Consider the following 23,331-nt stretch of genomic DNA (forward strand, 5'->3'; position numbering starts at 1 on the left):
GATGGTATAGGATGGTTTAGTGATCAAGACTGCATCCTGCAGCCAGGTGTGATGGTGTAAATCTTCCCAGCTCTCAGGAGGCAGAAGCAGGTGGATCTCTGAGGTTATGACCAGCCTTGCCTATACAGTGATTTTTGGGACTTCCAGGGCTACATAGAGAGTCCTGTCTCAAAAACAAAGGAACAAAATTAAAATATTTTTTGTTTTGTTTTTGTTTTGGAGACAAGGCTTCTCTGTGTAACAGCCCTGGCTGTTCTAAACTCACAGAGGTCTGTCTGACTCTGCTTACCAAGTGCTGGCATTAAAGACATGTTACCATGTCCAGCTCAAAAGGAATATCTTAATTATTTGAAGGTAGTAGGATTATAAGGGGCTGTTAAAATAATTGTTAATAAGTATGTGATTGCTATGGGTATTAAATTAACACAAGCCCATTAAAACTGTCTGGGGACCAGCAACATGCTTATTGGACACACAATAAATAAAACTTAAAAAAAATGCCTGGTTCATAGAAGTCACCATGTATGTATATATATTATACTGAAATGTTTTTGAGATTCTTGGTTTTTAGTGGCTTTAAACAAAGGTTTATTTGGTTATTATACTACTGAGGCAGTGTTTCCCTGGAAGCCCTGACAGTTCTGGAGCTCCCTCTGAGCACTAGGTTGGCCTCTAACTCAGAGATCCTCCTGTCTCTGGCTCCTGATGCTGAGATTATCAGCAAGAGCCACTACACCCAGCTGAAAAGATTTATTTTAATGCTTATGATGCTTATGAGTGTTTGCTTACGTATACTGTATGCATGCCTAGGTTCCATGGAGGTCAAAAGAGGGTGCCAGATTTTTTCAGACTGGAGCTACAGATAATTGTGAGCTGCCATGTATATATACCAAACCAGGGTTATCTATGAAAGCAGGGAGTGCTCTTAATTGCTAGGCTCTGTCTCCATATCAATTTCTTTTTTGTTTTTGTTTTGTTTTTCCCAGATATGGTTTCTCTGTGTAGACCTGGCTGTCTTAGAACTCACTCTATTGACCAGCTGGCCTTGAACTCAGAGATCCTCCTGCCTCTGCCTCCTGAGTCCTGAGGTTAAAGGCTTGGGCCACCGTCAAGCTAATTTCTGAGTTTTTATAATAAGCATTCATTATTTTTATTTGCTTTTGGTTTTCCAAGACAGGATTTCTTTTTGTAGCCCTGGCTGTCCTGGAACTTGTTTTGTAGACCGGGCTGGCTACAAGTGCACAGATATCCACCTGCCTCTGCCTCTAGAGTGCTGGGGTTAAAGGCATGCACAACCATCTAGTATTTAACCTGTCTAGTATTTATTACTTTTGTAATCAGGAAACATAAGTGAAGTGGTAAAAATGTTGGCAGCAGTTGATCATTTTAGGTATACATGAGAAAATAACTGAAAATGAGGTTGCCAAAATATCCTCTGTGGACATTTGAAATAGTACTGACAGAAAATAATAGGAACTAAAGTAGCATGAACAGATATGTAATGAATGCTTGCCATGGCTTAGGAGTTCCAATGGCTTTGGCAGAAAGGCTAATCTGGAGAGGATGAACACCTTTTTTTTGGGGGGGGGAGGTTTGAGACAGGGTTTCTCTGTATGGTCCTGGCTGTCCTGGAACTCACTTTGTAGACCAGGCTGGCCTCCAACTCAGAAATCCCCCTGCCTCTGCCTCCGGAGTGCTGCCGGCCCCTTCTTTTTGAGACTAGAACAAACTTTGAAATGGTGTGCTATACATTTTAGGTAAGTGCATCTTTTAATCCAACATCAGAATTCTATTTTGTCTTGACGCAGTGTTGTTGCTCTATTGCTTATGCTGACCTTGAACTCATGGCATTAGCCTACTGAGTGATAGGATTACAGGTATGCATTATTATGCTGGGTGAAAAAAAAAAGTTTGTTTTTGAGACTATGTAGCCCTGGTTGGCCTGAATTCACAGAGATCTGTCTGGCATGCTTGTTGAAATTTCAGTTTTTAAAGCAAGCATTTTAAAGTGAAGAGATGAGAAAAAAATGAGTCTCTATAGGATTTCTGTGTGAACCCGTGAACTAGGATTAACTAGTCCCTTTAAGGAGAGTAAAATTGGTGATTGTGACATTCTTAGATTTAGATGATTCATCCTTCTTCCTTGATAATACATGTATAATGGTATTATACATCTCTTAAATTCTGCCTTTAAGTTTCTAAGATCAATGGCTTACCCAGAATCTATTGTAATTCTTTACACTCACAGCCAATGTAAATTCTTTCCAAATAATACCTTTACAAAGACAGTTTTGATGGATCTTCTTACTTCAGATTCTATTTTGGACTCATGTCAACTTAAATTTGAGTAACTTTTTTTTTTTTGTTTTGTTTTGTTTCTTTTTCAAATTTGCCAACTATCACTGGATAATTTCAATGAGTTCTCCCTTATGTGGGTCGAATCAGGTTATGTTTGGGTAAATAATGTTATGCAAATCAGCAACTATTAGTTTTCATGTTAAGCGATTTAAAAAAAGCTTTCTGAAAATTTGATGACCAGCACTGTCTCTTTCCCAAATGGGGAATGTGGGTGGGTTCGTCCCTCAGATTGAGAGGCTGCGTCTTCCGTTCCTTTTGTCTTCTCAGAGGATTAGGACTGTCATGGCGCTTTCAAGAATAGAGAGAAGGCCTTCCTTTCGTCCGGCAGAATTACTTGGGGGCACCTCGACTGGGGAGGAGGATGGACAGAGAGACAAGAAGACAACGCTGGCAGGCTGTCTGTCGGATCCCCGCAAGGGGAGGAGACGCGGCAGTAGACTGTCTTGAGAGCGCCGGTCTGTGGGAACCGCCCCCCGCTACCCTGTCCAATGGAAACCTGGCGGCGGTGCGGCACCGCCCACTGTTGGTCCGGACGCCGCGAGGGCGGGGCCCGCAGTTCGGTTGCGCTGCGGAGCGCAGCTGTGAGGGAGTCGCTGGGATCCGAGGCCCCGGAACCCGAGCTGGAGCTGAAGCGCAGGCTGCGGGCGCGGAGTCGGGAGGTGAGCTCCGGAGAAAGAGGCTCTGGAGGGAGGGGCTCGCGGAAGGGCGGCAGGATCACCCCGAGCCGCGGGCCGGCGGGCCGCGGCCGGCGGGTGCTGTCGGGCGGCCCTGCTCTCTCGGGAGTCAGGCCCGACCTAGCCCGGCCCGTCGCAGCTGAGGGGCCACCTTGGCCCCAGGGCGCCGCCCGCCCTCCTGGTGTCTCCGGCGTGGCCGCGGCGGCCCGGAATTCTGCGGGCGCGGGTCGGGGGGCCCCGGCGTTCTCTTGGAACTCTGGCCGCGAGAGGCGGGGCAGGCGGCGCGGGCGGGGGCGGGGCGGGGGCCCGGGCCCGAGGGCCTGCGGAAGGAAGCGCGGCGTCCGGGCCAGGCCTGCTCGCGGGGCGGCGCGCCGAGCGCGGGGGCGTGGTCTGCGGCCTGACGGCGGGGCAGGGCTGGCCTTTGATGAGGTGGCTGTGGTGCTCGGTCTCCTGGCGGGCCACTGTCTGTCCGCCTCCGCTTCCTTCCAGATACTGGCCGGGCGACCTGTTGGAGTGTTGACAAGCTGAGGGCCTCCTCCCTCCGAGCTTGCATTCTCTCCGACTGAGCAGTTCTGTTGACCTCAGAGGCTTTCTGGGTTTCCTCAGAGCGGCCTGTGGCTGCGAGCTATGCGGGATGATGTGCAGAGGGCTTTCAACTAATAATGGAAGCCGGGAGAACAACTTTGCGAGATGACAGACAATGCCCTGTAGTGAATGTACTGTGTGTCCTCAGGGTAGCTAGAGGCTTCGAGGAGATACCCTCACCGATGCAAATGAGCTTTTCCACAGTGATCCCTGTTAAAACTGCCAGCAGCTTGGAGGCAGAACCCCCAGTATTGCACACGTTTCTGCGTCTCTGGCGGGAGTGCTTGGAGATCTTTAGGCACTGCTCTTATTTTACCTTCTGGGACATGATTGGGGAGGGCAATGTACCTTCTGGATGTTTGTCTCTGATGACAGTTCATCTTCTGTCCAACTGCCCCGTGGAGGGGCTGCCTGTTTCCTGGTCCTGTAGTTTTAGATTCCATGGGCTTTGACATTCTAGAGTATCTTCTGTATCTCGCTAGAATTTCACTTATCCGTTCAGATTGGATGCACATTGTGTGAATGTAGCTGAAACAGACTTTATTATTTTCTTAGCTCTTTGATAGGGGACGGAGGAAAAAGTGATCCTTAACTCATCTTTTTTAGTGGTTTATTAAGACATGCACGCAACTAATACCTGTCTTGGCAGACTGAGGAGGCTTTCAAGGACTTTCCTTAGAAATTAAAGTGGGGAAGTATCCTACCAGATTCCCCTCCCCCGCCTAGTGCTGTGTTGTTCTTTGCGATTACTAGAGCGTTAATACAAGTCCCCCGATTCAGATCAAACAGTATAGGCTGGAGAGAGATGCATAGAAAGGGTCGCAAGACAGTTGTATGGCCATGCTGGTGTTGATTGCAGGTCTTAGGTATTCTGAACTGACTCTGGAGTGCAAGTTTACTTTCCAGGGTATCGCTTTCTTACTAGACTGCACTTCCTTGAGTTAATCACACACAGGTTTCAGTTTTTTTTACAGTCTGTGTTCATTTGATTTTCCTTTTTTTTTTTTTTGGTATGGGTTAATTAGAAACTTAGGTTTTTCTTAAAGCAACTCTGCGCCTATAGAAATGTTATTTTTAATACTTTTCCTATAAAAACTATAGCTTGAATTATTTGTTTCTGAAGGAGGTAACTGGTATCAGATCTAGTGCCTCAGAGATTGGAAAAGTCAGAGCCTTTGAGCAATGTAAATGAAAGGAAAGCTGGAAACAAGGTCTTTGATTTTTTTTTTTTTTAATTTGTGCTTAGGTAAGTGTAGGCATTTCATTTATTTTAATTCACTGATCTATCTCAAGCTCCCTCCCAGTGTGTGGCGTACAATAACCTACAAATGTTACTAAACATTTCAGTGAGTAAATGAAAAGAAATGTTGTTAAACAATACCCGCTTGCCACACTTACAGATGGAAGTCACGCCTGTCGGTCACTTGGCCCAAAGGCAGCTTCTACCTATGTATAGGAAAGATGAATAATGCCACTGTTGGTCTAGTAGGATAAGTCACCCTTGGGAGTTTTGGCTAGTTGGTTAAGGATGTGTATAGACCAAGCCAGGCAAGGATGTTTTACGACTTTAATCCCAGCACTCCGGAGGCAGAGGCAGGCCGATTTCTGAGTTCGAAGCCAGCCTGGTGTACAAAGTGAGTTCCAGGACAGCCAGGGCTATACAGAGAAACCCTGTCTCAAAAAACCAAAAAAAAAAAAAAAAAAAGATGGTATAGACTCATAGGGCTGTCTGTCTCAGTGGGACATTTTAGAGTGTAGAGTCATTTGTCTGTAATGTACGCCCTAGTTCTTGAGCACAGTTAGAATTGAGGCTCACTGAGAGCCAATGGGAAGTATATTAATTGTAACACTATTGGCTGAGAGGCTATGGGGCACCAGATTTTACTGTATATTTGAGTTTGACTAAAGTGGACTATATCGTCATTATTCTCGGGTATGGTACTTCTGGGTGGTCTTCAACCAAAGTAACTCATCTTCTAGAAGCCAGAGAGTCATTCACATCAGTATTTAGGTAAGAGTAAATTTGATTTTAGATTTAAAGGAAACAAGGAAGATGTATTTTTAAGGATGAAGATGAAGAAGTTAAGACTATTAAAGTTTTATACATCTGTTTTTGACCTTTGTTTTCTGACTCTGCCCAACAAATGCAGGCTGAGTGTTTATTCCAGCATGTCGGAAGGGGAGTCCCAAACAGTAGTCAGCAGTGGCTCAGACCCAAAGGTAGAATCCTCATCTTTAGCTCCTGGCCTGACTTCTGTGTCACCTCCTGTGACCTCTACAACTTCAGCTGCTTCTCCCGAGGAAGAAGAAGAAAGTGAAGATGAGTCTGAGATCTTGGAAGAGTCACCCTGTGGGCGCTGGCAGAAGAGGCGAGAAGAGGTGAGGTGGTGGTGATGGAGTTCCTGGGAGAGTAAATTGTAAGCGGTGAGACCTAGAGTAGCTGTCCAGAAGAGCAGAACAGACATGAGTGGGGCAGGACTGGAAGATGATCATATGGAATACTACAATGGCAGCTTCTTGAAGTGCCTTAATTCCACTTGAACTGCTTCTCAGGTGAATCAGCGTAATGTACCAGGCATTGACAGTGCATACCTGGCCATGGATACAGAGGAAGGTGTGGAGGTTGTGTGGAATGAGGTACAGTTCTCTGAACGCAAGAACTACAAACTGCAGGAGGTAGGTGATGAGGCCTGGGGGCCTATTTAAGCAGCTGTTGTTGTTGTTGGGAATGTGACTGTGAAGAAAGCTTCATGATTAGATCATCCATGGGGATGGGTAGGGAATGGCTTTTCATATTATTACAGTGATTTGTGAACTCTGTTGTCCCTCTGCCTCCCTTGCTCCAGGAAAAGGTCCGTGCAGTGTTTGATAATCTGATTCAGCTGGAACATCTTAACATTGTTAAGTTTCACAAATATTGGGCTGATGTTAAAGAGAACAAGGCTAGGGTAAGATTTTTTTGCTTAGTGTTTCTTGAATTTTCCAGAGAGCAGGTGCATATATTGTCCATTTCGCATTCAGAGGTTGAAACTAGGTAATTTTGACACAAGATCTGAAATCTGCTGTGACAGGGAGAGTAGGGTTTCATCTGATATTTGTAGCGTTTCCCAGTAAAGATGGGGGAAGTAAGTGGACATTTGCTTGCTTCTTTGTTCTCACTGTGCTCTTAAGCCTAAGAAAGTGATACTAAAGAAAGGAAAGTTGAAAAACACAATTTAGTATGTATCTGGTAAAAACATCACCAGGTTAGAGGTCTTTCTGTTATAAAGCCTTAATAGTAACTGCTCTGCTTCCTTCCCTAGGTGATTTTCATCACAGAATACATGTCCTCTGGGAGCCTTAAGCAGTTTCTGAAGAAGACCAAAAAGAACCACAAGACTATGAATGAAAAGGTACCTAGAGAAGCTAGACATAGTTTTAGGCTTTGTTTAGGGGTTTAAAAAGATGGTGCAAATTATGAAGCCAATTAGGGAGGGATAGCAAGGACTAGTGGGAAGGCTAAGAGAGAAAGTATCATGAGTTGTGGTGTGGTGTTTGTTGCAAGCCTTTAGTTCAGAAGGTAGAGAGTTTGAGGCCAGTGTGGTCTACATAGTTTCAGGACACCTAAGGCACACTGTGTGTGTGTGTGTGTGTGTGTGTGTGTGTGTGTGTGTGTGTGTGTGTGTGTGTGTGTGTGTGTGTGTGTGTGTGTGTGTGTGTATGTATGGTGAAACCATGGAGAAGGAGGGTGGGTAGAGAGGGGAGGAGGAAGAGGGACAGAGAGAGATAGATAGATAGACAGACAGACAGACACAGACTGACTGACTGTTGATCCTGGGACCAAACTTTTCCAGGCTTGGAAACGCTGGTGTACACAGATCCTCTCTGCCCTAAGGTAGGTAATATCGGTTAGTTTTTTTCCCAGTCTCTCCTGGTTTAGTTCCTTACACACATTGTAAGGCACTACTCTGCTTTTCTATTCTGTTATCCCCAGTTTCTTTGAGTCACATGCTGACAAGATTAGGCCCCCTTATGGGGTCCTCCTGATGTCCTAACCACCAGTATCCCAGCCTTTTTTCCAAGTGCTTATCCTACTTAAGATATCTGGCATAATGGAGAGTCAGAGTATAGGGATTATTTTTATGATGATGAGGAGAGCTGGCCCTTACTCCTCTTAACCCTTGGGTTCCCCCTGCCCTTAATTTCCTAGTGGCCCCTCTAACAGCCCAGTGCCCCCACAGCTACCTGCACTCCTGTGACCCTCCCATCATCCATGGGAACCTGACCTGTGACACCATCTTCATCCAGCACAACGGACTCATCAAGATTGGCTCTGGTGAGGGGAGGGAGAGATTCTGGGCAGGGGAGCCTCGGGAATTTGGGAACCATGGGGGTAAGATAAAAGGCATGGGAGAACAGCAAATTTTGAGGTATGAGCTGGTAATAACAGAGAGGCTTTTAGTAGAGGTAATTCATAGGGAGAGACCAATTAGTGGAAATGGGTTAGGGTATACAATCTTGTACTTGTTGGAGAGAACATTGGAATAATACAGAGAAGTTGATAAGAGGCTGGGAAAGGGCAAGAGATGGATATGAGGTCTGACTCTAGCCCTTCGGGCCAAACCCTACCAAAGAGGTCCCAGACTCTGCCTGCTGTGAGTGTTTTCATTTGCTGTGTATTTGTGTGCAGTGACATTTCTGTGTGCCGTGTCTGTGTGTGGTTACCATTTGTCTGGGGCTTGGCTGCTCCATCGCTCACAACTTTTCTCTGTTTTCCTCCCTCCCGCTTACGGGCTGCTCTGTTCCCAACAGTCTTTCATAGGATTTTTGCTAATGGTGAGAGCTCCCTCTGCCCCATTTGGGGCTCTGTTTGTGCTCCCTTTGCTCCCTCTGCGGCTGCCCAGTGCATGCAGTCGTGGGAGCAAGGCCTGTTCCCTGCTTCCTGTGCCTAACTATTCCTGCTTAGCTTTTGCCCTGCCAGCCCTCCACCTGCTTGCCCCTTTGTAACCTGCTTGTTTCCTGTGGATTCTGCCTGGCTGGACACTTCCTCTTAAGAATCATATCCCCTCATCATCAGGCTGGCTCCTAAATCACACTGTGCTCCTAGATTCTCTGTGATTTGTAGTCATTGTTACGATCAGAGTGAGTCCAGCTTGGGCCTGGCCCTGGTTCCTCATTCAGCCTTGCAGTAGGTGTTGTTGAGGAATGATAAGGTTTTAGACAAGGGTCTAAACGTTTTGGTAGATTAAAAAGTAAAACTGATTTTAGGGTATTGGTTCACTTTAGAGCTTTTTGGGTTTTTTGTTTTAAGTTTCATTCATCACAGATGAGTAAGGAAGAGGCTAGCTCCTTGGATCTATGTTAATACAACTTCGCCTTTCTTATCCTGGTTCATGAGGTCTCCAGTTGTCTCATAGTAGGAAAGGGTTGCCTGTATTATGTTAATTGCAGGTGGATGAGTGAGTTAAAACTAGCATTTTTGTGGGGCTGTGGATTTCCTAGATCTGGGACTTTGAGATGAGCATGTTCCAAATGAAAGGTTGTCCTTTGACTGTGTTACCTGATACGCCTACAGCCTTCAGTGTCTGTTTGTAGAGTGCATAGACTTTGTTGTTTCTGAGTTAAGGGACCTTAGGTGAAAATAGAGGCTGCAGAAAGGGAATCTAGGTGGTGTTTATATGTCGTCTATAGCTGAGGATTGGGAATGTGATAGTTCATGTCTATTGAGTATTAGAAAGGAGGCTTCAAGAGAAAAATGGCTTTTGGAGACTCTGTAGAGTGAAATCATGCTTTGGTGGTGGTGGTGGTTAGATTGTGGGTGTCTCCCTATTCCTAGTGGCTCCTGACACTATCAACAATCACGTGAAGACTTGCCGGGAAGAACAGAAGAACCTACACTTTTTTGCACCAGAGTATGGAGGTGAGGTAGCCTTGTCTCTCTGTCCCATTCAGATTGTACCCCTCCACCTACTCCCTCACTGAAAGATCAACCCTTGCCAGAGCCACCCCAAATCTTGGTTTTATACTTTATAACCTGAGTTAAGGGACCTTAGATGAAAATGGAGGCTGCAGAAAGGGAATCTAGGTGGTGTTTATATGTCGTCTATAGCTGAGGATTGGGAAAGTGATAGCTCATGAGTGAAATGCAGGGATAATACAACAAAAAGGTCAGCTCTCTGGACTTGCATACATTGTGTTTTTTTAAAAAGTATCCCTGCCACTTGTTCCCCCAGTCCATTCTCCCTCCTAATAACCATCTGTTTTCTCTAGAAGTCACAAACGTGACAACAGCAGTGGACATCTACTCCTTTGGCATGTGTGCACTGGAGGTGAGGAGACCTGTGAGGGAAGGGAGAGAGAGAGCATGGGATCAGAACATGGAAAGGGAAATGCTGTTCGTGGGGAAGGGACTGTGGGAGCACTGGGTCTGTGGGTTTGTGTCTTAGATCTCAGTTGTTCCTTTGGGATATTCCTCACTATAGATGGCAGTGCTGGAGATTCAGGGCAATGGTGAGTCCTCATATGTGCCACAGGAAGCCATCAGCAGTGCCATCCAGCTACTAGAAGACTCATTACAGAGGGTAAGACTCAATCAGGACCAGTGTTCCTCCTTAACTGACTTTCAGGTTTATTGTACTTTCTAAGAGGTCCCAAATGGTGTAAGAGCAAAAGAAGAGAATCAAAATAGAAAAGACTAAACTACACTTTTCCTCTGAGAAACTTTTGATTCTAGGCACACAGGTAGGTAGTATAGAAGTTAAAAATTATTTGCTAGTTCAGTGTCTCTACATAAAGGTGAGCTGATTGGGTGGTTACCTCAGGCAGTTGCTATACACTCTTATACAATATCTTGGCATTTAAATATCAAAGTAGTCATTTGGGATTTTATGTTTAATGAGCTTAGGTTTAAAGGATGAAGGAATTATGAATCACTATGTAGCTTAACTATAGTGAACAGGACAGTCTGAACAAGAACAGTTAACTCAGGTCAGGCATGGAGGCAATTCATCTATAAGCCTAGCACTTAAGAGGTAGAGATAGAAGGATCTGAGTTTAAGGTAATCCTCCCCTACATAGAGGGTTCAAGGCTAGCCTGGGCTATATTAGACCCTGTCTCAAAAACAGTTAATGTTAGTCAGAGACAGTAGTGAGGAACAATCCAGGTTCCAGTTCACACTAGGGTGGGATTATTAGGTGAAAGATAAGGTGTGTAACTTTCTTGTCTTTTAAAACTGAAAGTAAGAGTTCGAGGCCAGCCTGGCCTACAAAGTGAGTTCCAGGACTGTCAGGGCTACACAGAGAAACCCTGTCTGGCATGGGATTTGACCAGAGGCAGAAAGGGAGGTGGAATGATTAGAGGAAACGTGGGCAAGCAGGAGTTGTAGACAAAGGAAGTTGTGATAATAGGCTTGGAGACAAGATGGTGAATAGCACTGACCATAATAATTTGGTAAAAGTCTGGGAAAGGAAAAACTAAATTTGGCAAAGATCCAAGAAAAGTTGACCATGAATGAGCTAGTAAAAACAAAAACAAAAGAAATTTAAGTTTCAACATTAAAGAAAAAAAAATAATGTGGGCAGTAATTGTGTACCTCTTTTTTTTTTTTTTTTTTTTTTAAAGATTTATTTATTTATTATATGTAAGTACACTGTAGCTGTCTTCAGACACTCCAGAAGAGGGNNCCAGATCTCGTTANGGATGGTTGTGAGCCACCATGTGGTTGCTGGGATTTGAACTCTGGACCTTTGGAAGAGCAGTCGGGTGCTCTTACCCACTGAGCCATCTCACCAGCCCCAATTGTGTACCTCTTAATCCCAGCACTTGGAAGGCAGAGCTCTGTGAGTTCAAGGCCAGCCTGGTCTACAGAGTGAGGGCCAGGACAGCCAGGGCTACATAGACAGACCTTGTCTCCAAAAACAAACACAATGTGGTTAGAGAGTAGAAAAGTAATACCAAAGCCAGGCAAGGCAGCACATGCCTGTAATCTCAGCACTTCAGAGGCTAATACAGGAGGATTGCAAGTTCAGAGACAACCTGGGCTATATAGTGAGTTCCAAGCCAGCTTAAGGCTTGGAATGAGACTCTGTCTTAGAGGAACAAAATGTCTAGAAAGAAAAACCAGAAAGACTTAAGATAAGTTTATACATTACCATATAGATATAAAGCCCTATCAGGAAATACATCAATGTTTCCCCAATAAATTTGAATTCCAAGCATGTAGGGAACATTTTGCTAGATCTAATGTAAGTCATACAGATGTAATAGTCTTGCCAGATGCCTGTTCCAGTTTCTTGTTCTCTTAACAGGAGTTTATTCAAAAGTGCCTGCAGTCTGAGCCTGCTCGGAGACCAACAGCCAGAGAACTTCTGTTCCACCCAGCACTGTTTGAAGTGCCCTCACTCAAGCTTCTTGCTGCTCACTGTATCGTGGGGCACCAACGTGAGTCGCCTTGATACTGCTAGGAATTGGTCCTGGGACTGAGTCCATGCTATACAAAATTACCAGGAGTTTCCATTCAGTGTGGGGCATCACTGGCATGGTGTCTTTAGTTTTCTGTTACCAAAGGGATTCTTTTACTCCTGTCCTCTGCCTAGTGTGAAACAGGTGTGTCTTCACATAATATTTCACCCCATTATACCCACCAGACATGATCCCAGAGAACGCTCTAGAGGAGATCACCAAAAACATGGATACCAGTGCTGTACTAGCTGAAATCCCTGCAGGGCCAGGACGAGAACCAGTTCAGACTTTGTGAGTAACCAGCTGAGGGTCTGAAAGGGATAGATTGGTCACTACCATCCAAGGCTCTGTAGAGTGAGTCTCATGTTATTTACTTTTTCTTCCAGGTACTCTCAGTCACCAGCCCTGGAATTAGACAAATTCCTTGAAGATGTCAGGTGAGAGAGGGTGGGCTTCTGGGAGGAAGTAGGGACCCGTGTCTTGAAGCTTTCACAGAGTCTGTGTGACTTATATCATCTCCCACCAGGAATGGGATCTACCCTCTGACAGCCTTTGGGCTACCTCGACCTCAGCAGCCACAGCAGGAGGAGGTGACATCACCTGTTGTGCCCCCCTCTGTCAAGACTCCAACTCCTGAGCCAGCTGAAGTGGAGACACGAAAGGTGGGGACTCTGGTATGATTATATTTTTGGCCATGGGAATAGAGACATCTTAACTAAGGCACTGTCCTGTATGGAATGCATTTGTGCCTGCTGGCCACCGTTTTCTTCCGTGGGCCGGAAAGTCTCAGGGGTGTCACTGAGCAGTCTCTAGACTGTCCTCCATGTCTGTCCTGTTCAGGTGGTGCTGATGCAGTGCAACATCGAATCTGTGGAGGAGGGAGTCAAACACCATGTAAGCTCAGGGCGGGGCTTCAGAGGGCTGACCACTCGGCCTGCTGGGGAGAAGGAGCCTCATTCCTTGTCCTTTTTCTAGCTAACACTTCTGCTGAAGCTGGAGGACAAATTGAACCGGCACCTGAGCTGTGACCTGATGCCAAGTGAGCCTCTCCTTTCTTTTGGAGGAGGGAGGATCTATGAGCCATATCCCTTGAGGGGACATGTCAGGGACAGTACTTGACAGGGCTCTGATCCTCCCAGACTGTACTCAAGCACCTCTCCTGTCTCTCTGTCAGATGAGAGCATCCCGGACTTGGCAGCTGAGCTGGTGCAGCTGGGCTTCATTAGTGAGGTGAGGGTCCTGCCTGTGTTCTGGGTGCCTCCCTGTCCTCTCTCTCAGCCCTGCCTTACTGAGCTGCTTCCCCAGGCTGATCAGAGCCGCCTGACTTCTCTGCTGGAGGAGACGCTCAACAAGTTCAACTTCGCCAGGAACAGCACACTCAACACAGCCACTGTCACCGTCTCCTCGTAGAGCTCACTTGAGCCAGGCCCCTAGCCAGGCTGTGGCTGTCCCTGGGCATGCTGCAGTCCTCCTGTCCCTTCTCCCCATTCAGTATTACCCTTCGTGCCCGTATTATTCAGGAGGGCTTTAGGGGCTCCCTGGTTGAGTATCACCCTGCCCCTTCCCCTCTCTTCCTCCCCTCTGCACTTTGTTTACTTGTTTTGCACAGATGTGGGCCTGGGCCTTCTCAGCAGCCACCTTCTAGCTGGGGGCTAGTATCTGACCTGCTGGCTCCTGCCCTACTTGTGTGGACAGGAGGCCCACGGGCACTGGGGAAGCTGAGTTCTACAATCCCGCTGGGGCGCATGGGCAGGAGAGAAAGGTGGTGCTGCAGGGGTGGGCCCCCGGGGGGGCATTCGAATCACCTCAGTTGCTGCTGTAATAAAGTCTACTTTTTGCTAAAGCATCTTGTGTTGTGCTTGCGGCTCAGTGGGTGGCACCGCCGCTTCGGTTGGGGCGGGGCGGGCCCAGGTAGGGTGGCCCTTTGGAGGCAGGGCCTTAGGTCAGGGGCGGGGCGGGGCGGGGCCAGGTGGAGCCGCCTATGGCGGCGCGGAAGCCGCGCTTCAGGTCAGCGTCGGGACAAAGCCAGGTCCAGGTAGAGCCCATGGGCGGAGGGAGTAGAGCGGCCACGATGAGGTGCTGTGGCGTCTGCGCCTTCGGTAAGTTGTACGGCTTTCATCCGCACCTGTGGTCCCACAGGCCGACGCTGGGCCTGGGGCCCCGCCCTGCACGGCTACTGTCCGCCCCTCCCCCTACCTTGCAGATGCCACCCGAGGGCCCAGGCGGCTGATGCGCGTGGGACTCGCGCTGATCCTGGTGGGCCACGTGAACCTCCTGGTGGGAGCTGTGTTGCATGGTACTGTCCTGCGGCACGTGGCCAACCCCCGTGGCGCGGTCACTCCTGAGTACACCACAGCCAATGTCATTTCTGTGGGTTCGGGACTACTGGTGAGCGTCGCGGGAGGGTGGACAGGCAAGGCGGGTTGGGCTGGGCGCTGAGAGCCAGTAAGCCCTATTAGGCTTGTTGCTTCCGCAGAGCGTTTCCGTGGGACTTGTGGCCCTCTTGGCATCCAGGAACCTTCTTCGCCCACGACTGGTGAGAGGGGTGGAGGAGGTGTCTCAAGCACACTACCAATGGACAGGAGCCTCAAATAGAGAAGTATCACGGAGAAACAAACAGGCTGTTTACCCAGGTCTTCTACCCCACTAGCACTGGGCCCTGCTGACGCTGGCCTTGGTGAACCTGCTCTTATCTGCTGCCTGCTCCATGGGCCTCCTCCTGGCTGTATCGCTCACTGTTGCCAATGGTGGCCGCCGTCTTATTGCTGATTGCCACCCAGGACTGATGGATCCTTCCATACCGCTAGACCAGGGGCCTGGACACACTGACTGCTCCTTTGATCCCACAAGAATTTATGTGAGCTTATTCTTGCTATTCGAGAAACTCTGGTCCTCACCTTTGCTCCAAGGTCTAGTCCTCTTTGTTACTTTGGGTTTTAGGATACAGCTTTGGCTCTCTGGATCCCTTCTGTGTTCATGTCTGCAGCTGAGGCTGCTCTTTCTGGTTACTGTTGTGTGGCTGCACTCACGCTACGGGGAATTGGGCCCTGCAGGAAGGAAGGGTTGCAGGAACAGGTAAGGAAGAGGAACAGGGAGGGCTCGTTCCATACCCCGGTTGTGTTGAAAAGGAGCTGGTGTGTCAATTTAAGTCCCAATTACTGAACTCCCTCCTTTCGGCAGCTGCAGGAACTGACAGAGCTTGAACTTCCTGAGTGTAAAAGGCAGGAGAACGTGCAGCTGCTCCATGGCCGTCAGGACTTCCAGGCCTTACAGAAGACCTGGGTTTAGGTCAGGTGAAGGCTCTGGGGTGGGATGCATTCTTGGGGACTGGGGGCTATGCTGCTTGCTTTCTGACTCAGGTTGGCTCTTTTCTTTGTCAGGCAGGTGTTCTTCTGAGGCGCAGTCCAGGTGTTTTCTACTACGCACGCACGGGGCCCTGACCTTAGGGTGGTATAAACAATTGTAATAAAAGAACTTGTATTTTGTTTTCTGCCTGATTACAGTTACTTGTAGAGGGCAGTGTGCTGTGGTGGAGAGACGTTGAGCAAAGCATGCAGCAGTCTGCACTACTCAGAGAACTTTAATGAGGGACAGATGTCAGCGTCTGGCTGCGCAATCACTGGAAGGAAAAGCTGGTGCTAGGGAGGCCGCCGCACCACTGGCTGATGAACTTGAGCACGTCCTGGCACACTGGGCTGTGGGAGGTCTGTGAGCAAAGTGGAGAACAGGAGAGGAGCAGTCAGCTCCTGGCTGAGCAGTGTTCTGAGATTCCTATTTGCAGCGCCCCCTACCCCACCCCGACTGCCTCCTTTGTCTTTAAGACTCCTTCTCTAACCTTGATGGCCATAAGAAACTTGTTCCAGTTGTCTTTGTTAGCAGCCTTCCCAGGCCGCTTAAACTCAATTTTGTTCCTCAAAATGGGGTAACCTGTGGTAGAAGGTGAAAAGGCAGCATTTGTAAGAGAGCGGACGGGGGACTAGGCAGCTGAGAGTAGGGTGGGGAGGGGTAGCTCTGGCACCAAAAGGAAATTTTGACACTTCTGCTTTTCCCGCCTTTCTCCTTGCCATGGGATTCTGGGGCGATGTGGGGTTCTGTACCTGTGATGAGGCAGGGCAGTGCCCGAACTCCAGTGCTCGCTGCAACTAGGGAAGCCTCATAGACCCCTCGCTCATCCCGGGGCAGAACCTGCTCCAGCCTCTGGTCCATCGAGACTGTGAGCACCCAGTCTCGAACCTCTTCTCTCTGGGCCTCCTGGGGAAGAGAGCTAGTGCTAGCTTTATATGGGGTGAGGACAGGGCCTTCCTAAGCCTTTGGCCACACACCAGCTATAAATAGTCCCCCTGGGATCTGAGGGGCACAGTCACTGCCTCTGCTTTTCCTGAGTAGTAGTGAGGGCTGGTGTCACTGGAGGATAGCAGCCCGGAGCCATCCTTCTCAGTGCCAACCCACTGGTGACGCCTTTCTCTTCTCCTGTCCTGCCCCCTTACCGGGACGTGCTGCTTGGCTGGGAGTGGCACCTCAAAGGGAATGTCCGTATCCTGAAAATCTGAATGGTCCAGGGCATCCAGGGTCCCTTCTTCGATTGCCTGTGGGCAGAGCAGCCACCCATGAGATAGGCACAGCGTGTGACAAGCAAAGGCTCCTCATCTCTGGGCAGTTTCCCCACTTACATCAGTCAGATCCAAAAATCGGTTGAGGAAAATGAAAGCCATGTTCTCCCAGCCAACTTCCTGTAACAGAAAAGTTGCAGATGGCTGTGAGCGTGGGTACTACTTGTCCGGGTGTTAGGACACTCCAGGAAGAGACAGAGACTGTGTCCTCCTCAATGTCGGTCCCATACTCAGCTTTGCTCAAGGGAGTCTCCTTCTTCCCACTTTAGATTTCCTTGTTTCTTCAGCCCCACCCTTCCCTTGTTCCAGCTCACCTTGGCAGCAGTGCCTGCTTCATAAAAGGCCTTGTCTGCAGGGAGTAACTGGGTGTGGCGCAAGAGCGAAACAGAAAGCCTGGCAGCTACGGTTTCCTGTGGATTTAAGGCGAAGTTTATGCTCCTGACTGAGTGAGCAGACCAGTGAGCCTGTAACTAAGGCAGAACCAGTTCTGAAGCACTCTAGATCTCAGGCTATTCCAGTCTTTCATCAGCACAGTGTAACTGGCTCCAGATTATGTACAGGTTCCTTCCCCTTCTAGAATTTGACCAAGTACAGGAAATGTATACATAGCTACAATCAAATAAGTCAAACTGTGTGTGCTTCTAGGAGGTACATAAAAACTATCAAGACATCTGAATGTTTCAGTAGATGAGGGTGGTAAGGCTGTGTGGGCATAGAGCCCTAGGGTCAGAGCAGTATGGGAAGAGACTGGCAAGTGTTCAAGACTGATTAGACTGAGAAGCACAGAGGGAGATGTGGCAGTTTAAGGGCCTAGGCTCGTAGATCCAGAACTGAGACTTGTGTAGCTTCATAGCTGTGAATGTGTGTCCTTGTGACTGAGGGCTCTATGAATCTCCCTGGCTGTATCTTACCAGCTGTTTGATACTCTGGGCTGCAGATCGTGTAGCGTAGTAATGAGAGATCAGCAGCATCATCTCAAACTCCTCATGCGCTGCAGAGTTTGCCTCGCTGGACTTCACCAGGTTTTCACACTGAGAGAGAAGGGGGCGTGGGGGGGGGGAGGAGAGACAGCATGAGAGCACAGCTAGGCTGCTGTGGGGTGAGGGCAAAGCCATGGAGGGTTGTACAGTGGTCACTGCTGCCCATTTGGACTGAGACCAGGACAGGGACAGAAGAAGGAACCCTGTTATTTCATTGCTGACCCTTCTTCCTTACCAGGTTGAAGAGGACATCCCGAAGATCAGCCCAGCTATGGTAGGCCTCAGCATTGTTGGTCCCAGGAGAGCTAACCATGTCAGTGAAGATCCTTTTGTAGATGTTGAAATTCTAGAGGTTAAGGGGGAAGGGCACCTGAGTGAGCGAGCTGTGTGTATAGGAGCTGAGCCTAGATTGATGGAGAAGGCAGAGGTGTTAAGAAAACTATTTTAGGGCTGGAGAGATGGCTCAACAGTAAAGGCTGCCCTTCCAGAGGTCTTGAGTTCAATTTCCAGCAACCACATGGTGGCTCACAACCATCTGTAATAGGATCTGATGCCCTCTTCTGGTGTGTCTGAAGAAAGCTACAGCGGACTCATATACTTAAAATAAATAAATCTTTTTTTTTTTTTTTAAACAGAATTTTTTTTTTTTTGGCAGGAAGACCAGGATCTCAAGGTTATCCTAGGCTCCATAGTGAGTTCCAGGCTGGCCTGGCCTAAATGAGTTATGACTTAGAATAACAGACAAAACCCACAACAAAAAATAAAGTCAGTGTGGGTGGATCTATAAATGTGAGAACAGCCACCGTGTTACCAGGCTGATAGTTTAGAGAACACTGATTCTCCATAGGAGAACAAAGAGAGTAATGACCCTTAAAGGGTATCCACACTTCCTCTTGGACAGACAAGTCAGTGTGTTTTAGCTTTTAGTTTTTTTCGAGACAGGGTTTCTCTGTGTAGCCCTGGCTATCCTGGAACTCACTCTGTAGACCAGGCTTGCCTCGAACTCAGAAATCCACCTGCCTCTGCCTCCCAAGTGCTGGGATTAAAGGCGTGCGCCACTACGCCTGGCGCAGTGTGTTTTTAATAAGAGCATGGACGGCTACTGAGTAACTTCTTCAAGGGATAAATCCTCCAAGGAGCCTGTGTGTTCCAGGACAGGAGTCTTAGAGATGACTGAAAGGATGGTTGCAGAATGAATTCCCAAGAAGGCTGTACCTGTGGGTTTGCAGGGGCTCCGTGTTGCACGTAGAGGGCCAGTGCCTGGGCATAGCCACCTTCTCGGATCAGATGAGTTGCATACAGAGCCACATACTTGTGCAGAATCTTGTAGTTCTGTTTGGGAGTTTGGGAGGGAGGGCATGGACAAGGTTCAGATCAATAAGAACTGGGGGCAAGCGACCAGGGATTTGTTCAGGGAGTAAAGGGCACGTATAGTTCTGACCATGGTATCGGAGTTACCAAAGACTGATCTTCAGTAGGGGCCTTTGCAGATTGGCCACTGGTGGAGTTAAGAGGTGGGAAGCTCAGAAGCAGGGAGGGAACGCAGTACCTGCTTGGTAGCTGTTTCAATGCATTTATCCCACTGGCCCTGCTCCACATACAGGTCCAAGGCAGCTACTACGTCCACACCCACCAGCTGTAGAGCAAAAAAAAAAAAAAAACAAAAAACAAAAAACAAAAAAAAAAATGGTGAGCTGAGGGGACAGAGGATCTCTAGTACCTCTTCAGGAATTTGGCATTTACTCTTCTTGTTTCAGTTCTTGTGCTGCTGGGGCTGAACCCAGTGCCATATATATGCTAGGCAGAGCTCAGCCTCCTAATTTGAGAGCCTTACCGAATCCACTTTGCCCTGGTTCTTGAGGAACTCCTTATAGTGCTGGTCCACATAGTCCTCATACCTGGGAAGATATACAGAGACTGTTAACTTCATGGTCTTGGGACGCCACACCCTCCCCAGAACTTTCTCCCTCAACTCCGGTGTTTATAAAAGGAACTAAAAAGTGAAGCTCCTAACGGTTACCGGGGATCTAGCTCTTTGGCCACGCGCTTGGCCTTGTTCCACTCTTCACCCTCAATGAAAGCATCGATTGCTTCTTTGACAAGGTCCAGGTTCAGATAGAGTTCTGCAGCCTGCACAGTGGGATATCAGAGTAAAAATGATCTTTCCATGTGATGCAGTGGTCTTCCCCCACTTGGTGAACTCCCACCCTCCCTCTGCCCAGAACACTGCAACAGCTGCCACCGGGCCCAGTCCCACACCTGAGTGATGCGTCATCGTTCCACCCGTGCATGTGGGATCCGGTCAGGGCCTACTTACAGCACTGTGCTTTCCAATCCCAATCATCTGGGGCCCTACAACCCGGACGACTTCCAGACTGCGCTGGGGAGGCAGGAACTTGATGGACAGTTCAGCCGCCTGAGTGGATGAACAGAGATTGGAAATGGGTGGAAGAAACAAAGTGTGTCAAGGCTGCATGACCTTCCTGTTGCTCTCCTCCAGTTCCCTTCCTTGGGCTCCTTCCTCATCTCCCTGCTTCCCTATGGAAGCCTGGCTCGTGGTCGTTTGGCTGAGCACCCTGGACCTAGCCGACGTTCCTTCCATCTGGCTCACACAGCTCTTCAGATGCTTCGCTTGCCATCTGAGGTCACTGCATTTTCTTTGTCAAAGATAAAATCTCAGTACCAAAGTATAGAGAAAACAGGAATGAGAACTGCAGAGAACCTGCAGCTATTTGTGAGCCTAAGACTGTTCATGTTCACTGGGTTTTGAAAACAGTACAAAAAAAAAATGGCAAATACCAATAATATTAAGTTCAATGAGTATTAGGTTGAAATGTCTAGGTTTTAAAGATTTTATTTATTTTTATGTTATGTGTATGGGTGTTTTGACTATTTTTGTCTGTGTATCTGGTGCCCATGGAGGCTAGAAGTGGGTGGGCGACGGATCCTCTAGAACTGGGGTTTCATATGGCTTGAGCTGCCATATGGATGCTGGGGACATGGTCTGAGTCCTCTGGGGGACCAGCACGTGCTCGTAACCGCAGAGCCATCTCTCCAGCCCAAGATGTCAAGTTTTAAATGTTCAGTTAGGTGTATTGCAATTACTTTAACTCTGACTCACTCTCACACAATCTCTCTCTTAAGATTTATTTACTGTGTACAGTGTTCTGCCTACATGCACACCTGCACACCAACAAAGGGCACCAGTTCCCATTGCAGATGGTTGTGAGCCACCATGTGGTTGCTGGGAATCGAACTTAGGACCTCCAGCCCAACTCTCTGTCTCTTTTTAATCTTAATCAAAAACAGGTATTAAAAAGCTGAAATAATGGGCTGGAGAGATGGCTCAGTGGTTAAGAGCACTGACTGCTCTTCCAGAGGTCCCGAGTTCAATTTCCAGCAACCACATGGTGGCTCACAACCATCTGTAATGGGGTCTGATGCCCTCTTCTGGTGTGTCTGAAGATAGCTACAGTATACTCACATATATAAATACTCCCCCCCAAAAAAAAACCCACAAAAAAAAAACAAAACCTGACCTGAAATAACACATTTGTACTTTATGTTCCCAGCAGGCAGGGCTGACCTGGACAGTTTCAACAGCTTTGCTTAACTGTTTCCACTGGGATGTCCACATCTTCACTGATTTTCATTTCCATGTGACCCAGTTTATCTATAGTCTAGATTAATTCCCCTTTCCTTTCTTGGCCTGCCAAACTCTGCAAGGCTTAAAGCATGCTTTCTCCCCATCCTGAGAGCCATCCTATGACCAATCTGAAAGTACAGCCCCATCCAGATGTCAGTAAACAGCATAAAAAGTATCGGATGCTTAGTGGTTGCTGATTAAAGTCTCAGATCTCACAACAAACCCTCAGCCCCTCTACTTCTTTTGCTTCACTTCCTGGGACCCATTCAACGATCCCAGAAGTGTAAGGGCAGCAATACAACAATGTTTAGCTTAGAAAGCCAGCCTGCTGCCCAGCCCCTTAGGTACCCAAGGTCCATCATTTACACCGCACGTGCACAGCCAAGTGCAAAGGTAATAGATGGGCTGACCTACCGCTTAGTTCTTCGTCATGGCCGAAATACCTGGAATGCAGGAAGTGGTCAAACACTTTGGGTGTTTCTGTGGATGTATCTGGTTGAGGTGTTTACACGGTAAGGCAGATGGACCTTCCCAATGCAGATGGGCTTTGTCCAATCAGCTAAGACTTTGAACTGAACACAAGGCTTATCTTACCCTGAGTAAAGGAAACCTCTTCCTGCCCAAATGCTGTCTAAACTAGGACACTGGCTTTTTCCTGCCCTCACTCTGGAACTGAAATGGTAGCTCTTCTTGGGGCTCTGGCCTTCACACAGGAAAGACATCACTTTCTGCCCCAGGGCTTCCTGCTTCCCAGTCTCCATGCAAATCCTGGGACTTGCCTACTTTGGTAACTGTTTGAGCCGATTTCTCATCTCAGGCATATACACACACTATCAGTTTTGTGTCCTTGACTGATAACCTGTGTTAGGATTGATGAAGAGGACTGGGTTTGCTTAGTCCACTGTAGGGGAGGCTTCTTTGCAGGAGCTGGCTGTTATGTGGAGGTGTGAAGAGGAGCCCATGTTTGTCACGGCCTTCACCTATGCCCTGGGTCTGGAGCTGCCCTTCTAGCGACTGTTCAAGCTCTCCTTCCTTCTTCAGAGAACTTCCTGGACTACTCCAGCCCACAGAGCGCTCAGGCATCTCTGTGCTGCACTTCATACACCGCAGTCTTTACTCGGATTTGGTAGTAATTAGTCCCTAACCCTGGCTGCAGGCTGTGTATCTTACATCTCGTCTAGCCTTCAGATGTCTGGGCTCTAGCGTACACTGCAGGTACTTAGTAGACATCTGCTACTTGAAGTAAAGTCACTGGAAGAGCAGGATGAGGGTTTGTAGAGGCAGCCATGTGGGAATGGACTTCAGGGAATTGGGGACAGGAGTTGGGATGCACGACTCCTCACCTTCATCCAGCACTTCTCCATCAGGCCACTGCTTCCTGAGTCGCGAACTTTGAGGTAGCAGTCCACTGCACGGCTATACTCTCCAGCCTGTTCCCACTGCCGTGCTTGCTCTACAAGTCCCTCCACCCCTCTGTGAGGAGGAGAATGTTTAATGATCAGGACTGGGGAGAGTCCATCCCACCGACTCCTGATTACACTGCCTGGGCATAAGGATTCTTACCTGCCTCCCTTCTTGGTAGCTTCTCGCTCATACTCTTCCTGTAGGGCCTCTAGCTGGCCAGGCACATAGTCCTTGCAGATTCTCAGAGCGTCGCTCCAGAGTCCAGCCTCCTGCTCAGATTTTCAGGTATCAGAAGGGCAGAGGTGGGGGCTCGAAAGCTTCCTACTACTACACAGGTTCCTCTGGCCTGACTACAGACTTCTTAGACCTCCCTGTCCCTCTTCTTGCCTGTCCTTCCCCTCTCCTGCCTTTTACATCACCAGGAATCAGTGTGGAGCTCTGTGGCCTCTCATCCTTTGTGGCCCAAATATCATTATACCTTATAGTATCACTATACCTTATAGTATCACTCATCTTATAGTATCACTCACCTTATAGTATTACTATACCTTATAGTATCACTATACCTTATAGTATCACTATACCTTATAGTATCACTATACCTTATAGTATCACTATACCTTATAGTATTACT

General features: G+C 48.0%; 3 protein-coding genes across 9 annotated transcripts in view; 2 read left to right on the forward strand and 1 right to left on the reverse strand.

The window, feature by feature from the left end:
• The first annotated feature begins 2,524 nt into the window (after window positions 1-2,524).
• Nrbp1 (nuclear receptor binding protein 1) lies at window positions 2,525-13,901 on the forward strand. 4 transcript variants are annotated; one of them, XM_029477104.1, is made up of 19 exons: window positions 2,525-3,017; window positions 5,768-5,996; window positions 6,171-6,293; window positions 6,464-6,565; window positions 6,920-7,009; window positions 7,451-7,491; window positions 7,838-7,932; window positions 8,409-8,432; window positions 9,433-9,516; window positions 9,867-9,925; window positions 10,079-10,177; window positions 11,904-12,036; window positions 12,243-12,348; window positions 12,444-12,494; window positions 12,584-12,719; window positions 12,898-12,951; window positions 13,033-13,096; window positions 13,232-13,287; window positions 13,363-13,900. In XM_029477104.1, the coding sequence occupies exons 2-19, from the start codon at window positions 5,787-5,789 to the stop codon at window positions 13,465-13,467; spliced, it is 1,632 nt and encodes a 543-aa protein (XP_029332964.1). In that variant the 5' UTR covers window positions 2,525-3,017; window positions 5,768-5,786; the 3' UTR covers window positions 13,468-13,900. The 4 variants fall into 4 exon arrangements, with proteins under 4 accessions (XP_029332964.1, XP_021018038.1, XP_029332963.1 ...); XM_021162379.2 differs by lacking the exon at window positions 8,409-8,432 and having other exon boundaries at window positions 13,363-13,901; XM_029477103.1 differs by having other exon boundaries at window positions 13,232-13,900.
• Window positions 13,902-14,021: 120 nt separating this feature from the next.
• On the forward strand, window positions 14,022-15,547 carry Krtcap3 (keratinocyte associated protein 3). 2 transcript variants are annotated; one of them, XM_021162059.2, is made up of 7 exons: window positions 14,022-14,156; window positions 14,261-14,445; window positions 14,534-14,593; window positions 14,708-14,914; window positions 14,998-15,132; window positions 15,238-15,345; window positions 15,438-15,547. In XM_021162059.2, the coding sequence occupies exons 1-6, from the start codon at window positions 14,039-14,041 to the stop codon at window positions 15,343-15,345; spliced, it is 813 nt and encodes a 270-aa protein (XP_021017718.2). In that variant the 5' UTR covers window positions 14,022-14,038; the 3' UTR covers window positions 15,438-15,547. The 2 variants fall into 2 exon arrangements, with proteins under 2 accessions (XP_021017718.2, XP_021017719.2); XM_021162060.2 differs by having other exon boundaries at window positions 15,442-15,547.
• A 72-nt stretch (window positions 15,548-15,619) lies between these two features.
• The window catches only part of Ift172 (intraflagellar transport 172), a 14,842-nt gene continuing 7,130 nt past the window's right edge, over window positions 15,620-23,331 (reverse strand). The window contains exons 15-29 of one of the 3 annotated variants that reach the window (XM_029477101.1): window positions 22,857-22,966; window positions 22,637-22,766; window positions 19,965-20,063; window positions 19,668-19,777; window positions 19,482-19,545; window positions 19,197-19,283; window positions 18,863-18,979; window positions 17,883-17,993; window positions 17,579-17,698; window positions 16,982-17,077; window positions 16,728-16,787; window positions 16,575-16,643; window positions 16,155-16,308; window positions 15,893-15,984; window positions 15,620-15,763 (exon numbers count right to left, since the gene is read on the reverse strand). In XM_029477101.1, the coding sequence (XP_029332961.1) occupies window positions 15,674-15,763; window positions 15,893-15,984; window positions 16,155-16,308; window positions 16,575-16,643; window positions 16,728-16,787; window positions 16,982-17,077; window positions 17,579-17,698; window positions 17,883-17,993; window positions 18,863-18,979; window positions 19,197-19,283; window positions 19,482-19,545; window positions 19,668-19,777; window positions 19,965-20,063; window positions 22,637-22,766; window positions 22,857-22,966 (1,509 nt within the window). In that variant the 3' untranslated portion in view covers window positions 15,620-15,673. Of the gene's footprint in view, window positions 15,764-15,892; window positions 15,985-16,154; window positions 16,309-16,544; window positions 16,644-16,727; window positions 16,788-16,981; window positions 17,078-17,578; window positions 17,699-17,882; window positions 17,994-18,862; window positions 18,980-19,196; window positions 19,284-19,481; window positions 19,546-19,667; window positions 19,778-19,964; window positions 20,064-22,636; window positions 22,767-22,856; window positions 22,967-23,331 lie in introns of all 3 variants that reach the window. The other 2 variants (XM_021162056.2, XR_003836678.1) reach the window with 2 other exon arrangements.

The sequence above is a fragment of the Mus caroli genome, chromosome 5 (genome assembly GCF_900094665.2).
Source record: "Mus caroli chromosome 5, CAROLI_EIJ_v1.1, whole genome shotgun sequence".
Classification (NCBI taxonomy): domain Eukaryota; kingdom Metazoa; phylum Chordata; class Mammalia; order Rodentia; family Muridae; genus Mus; species Mus caroli.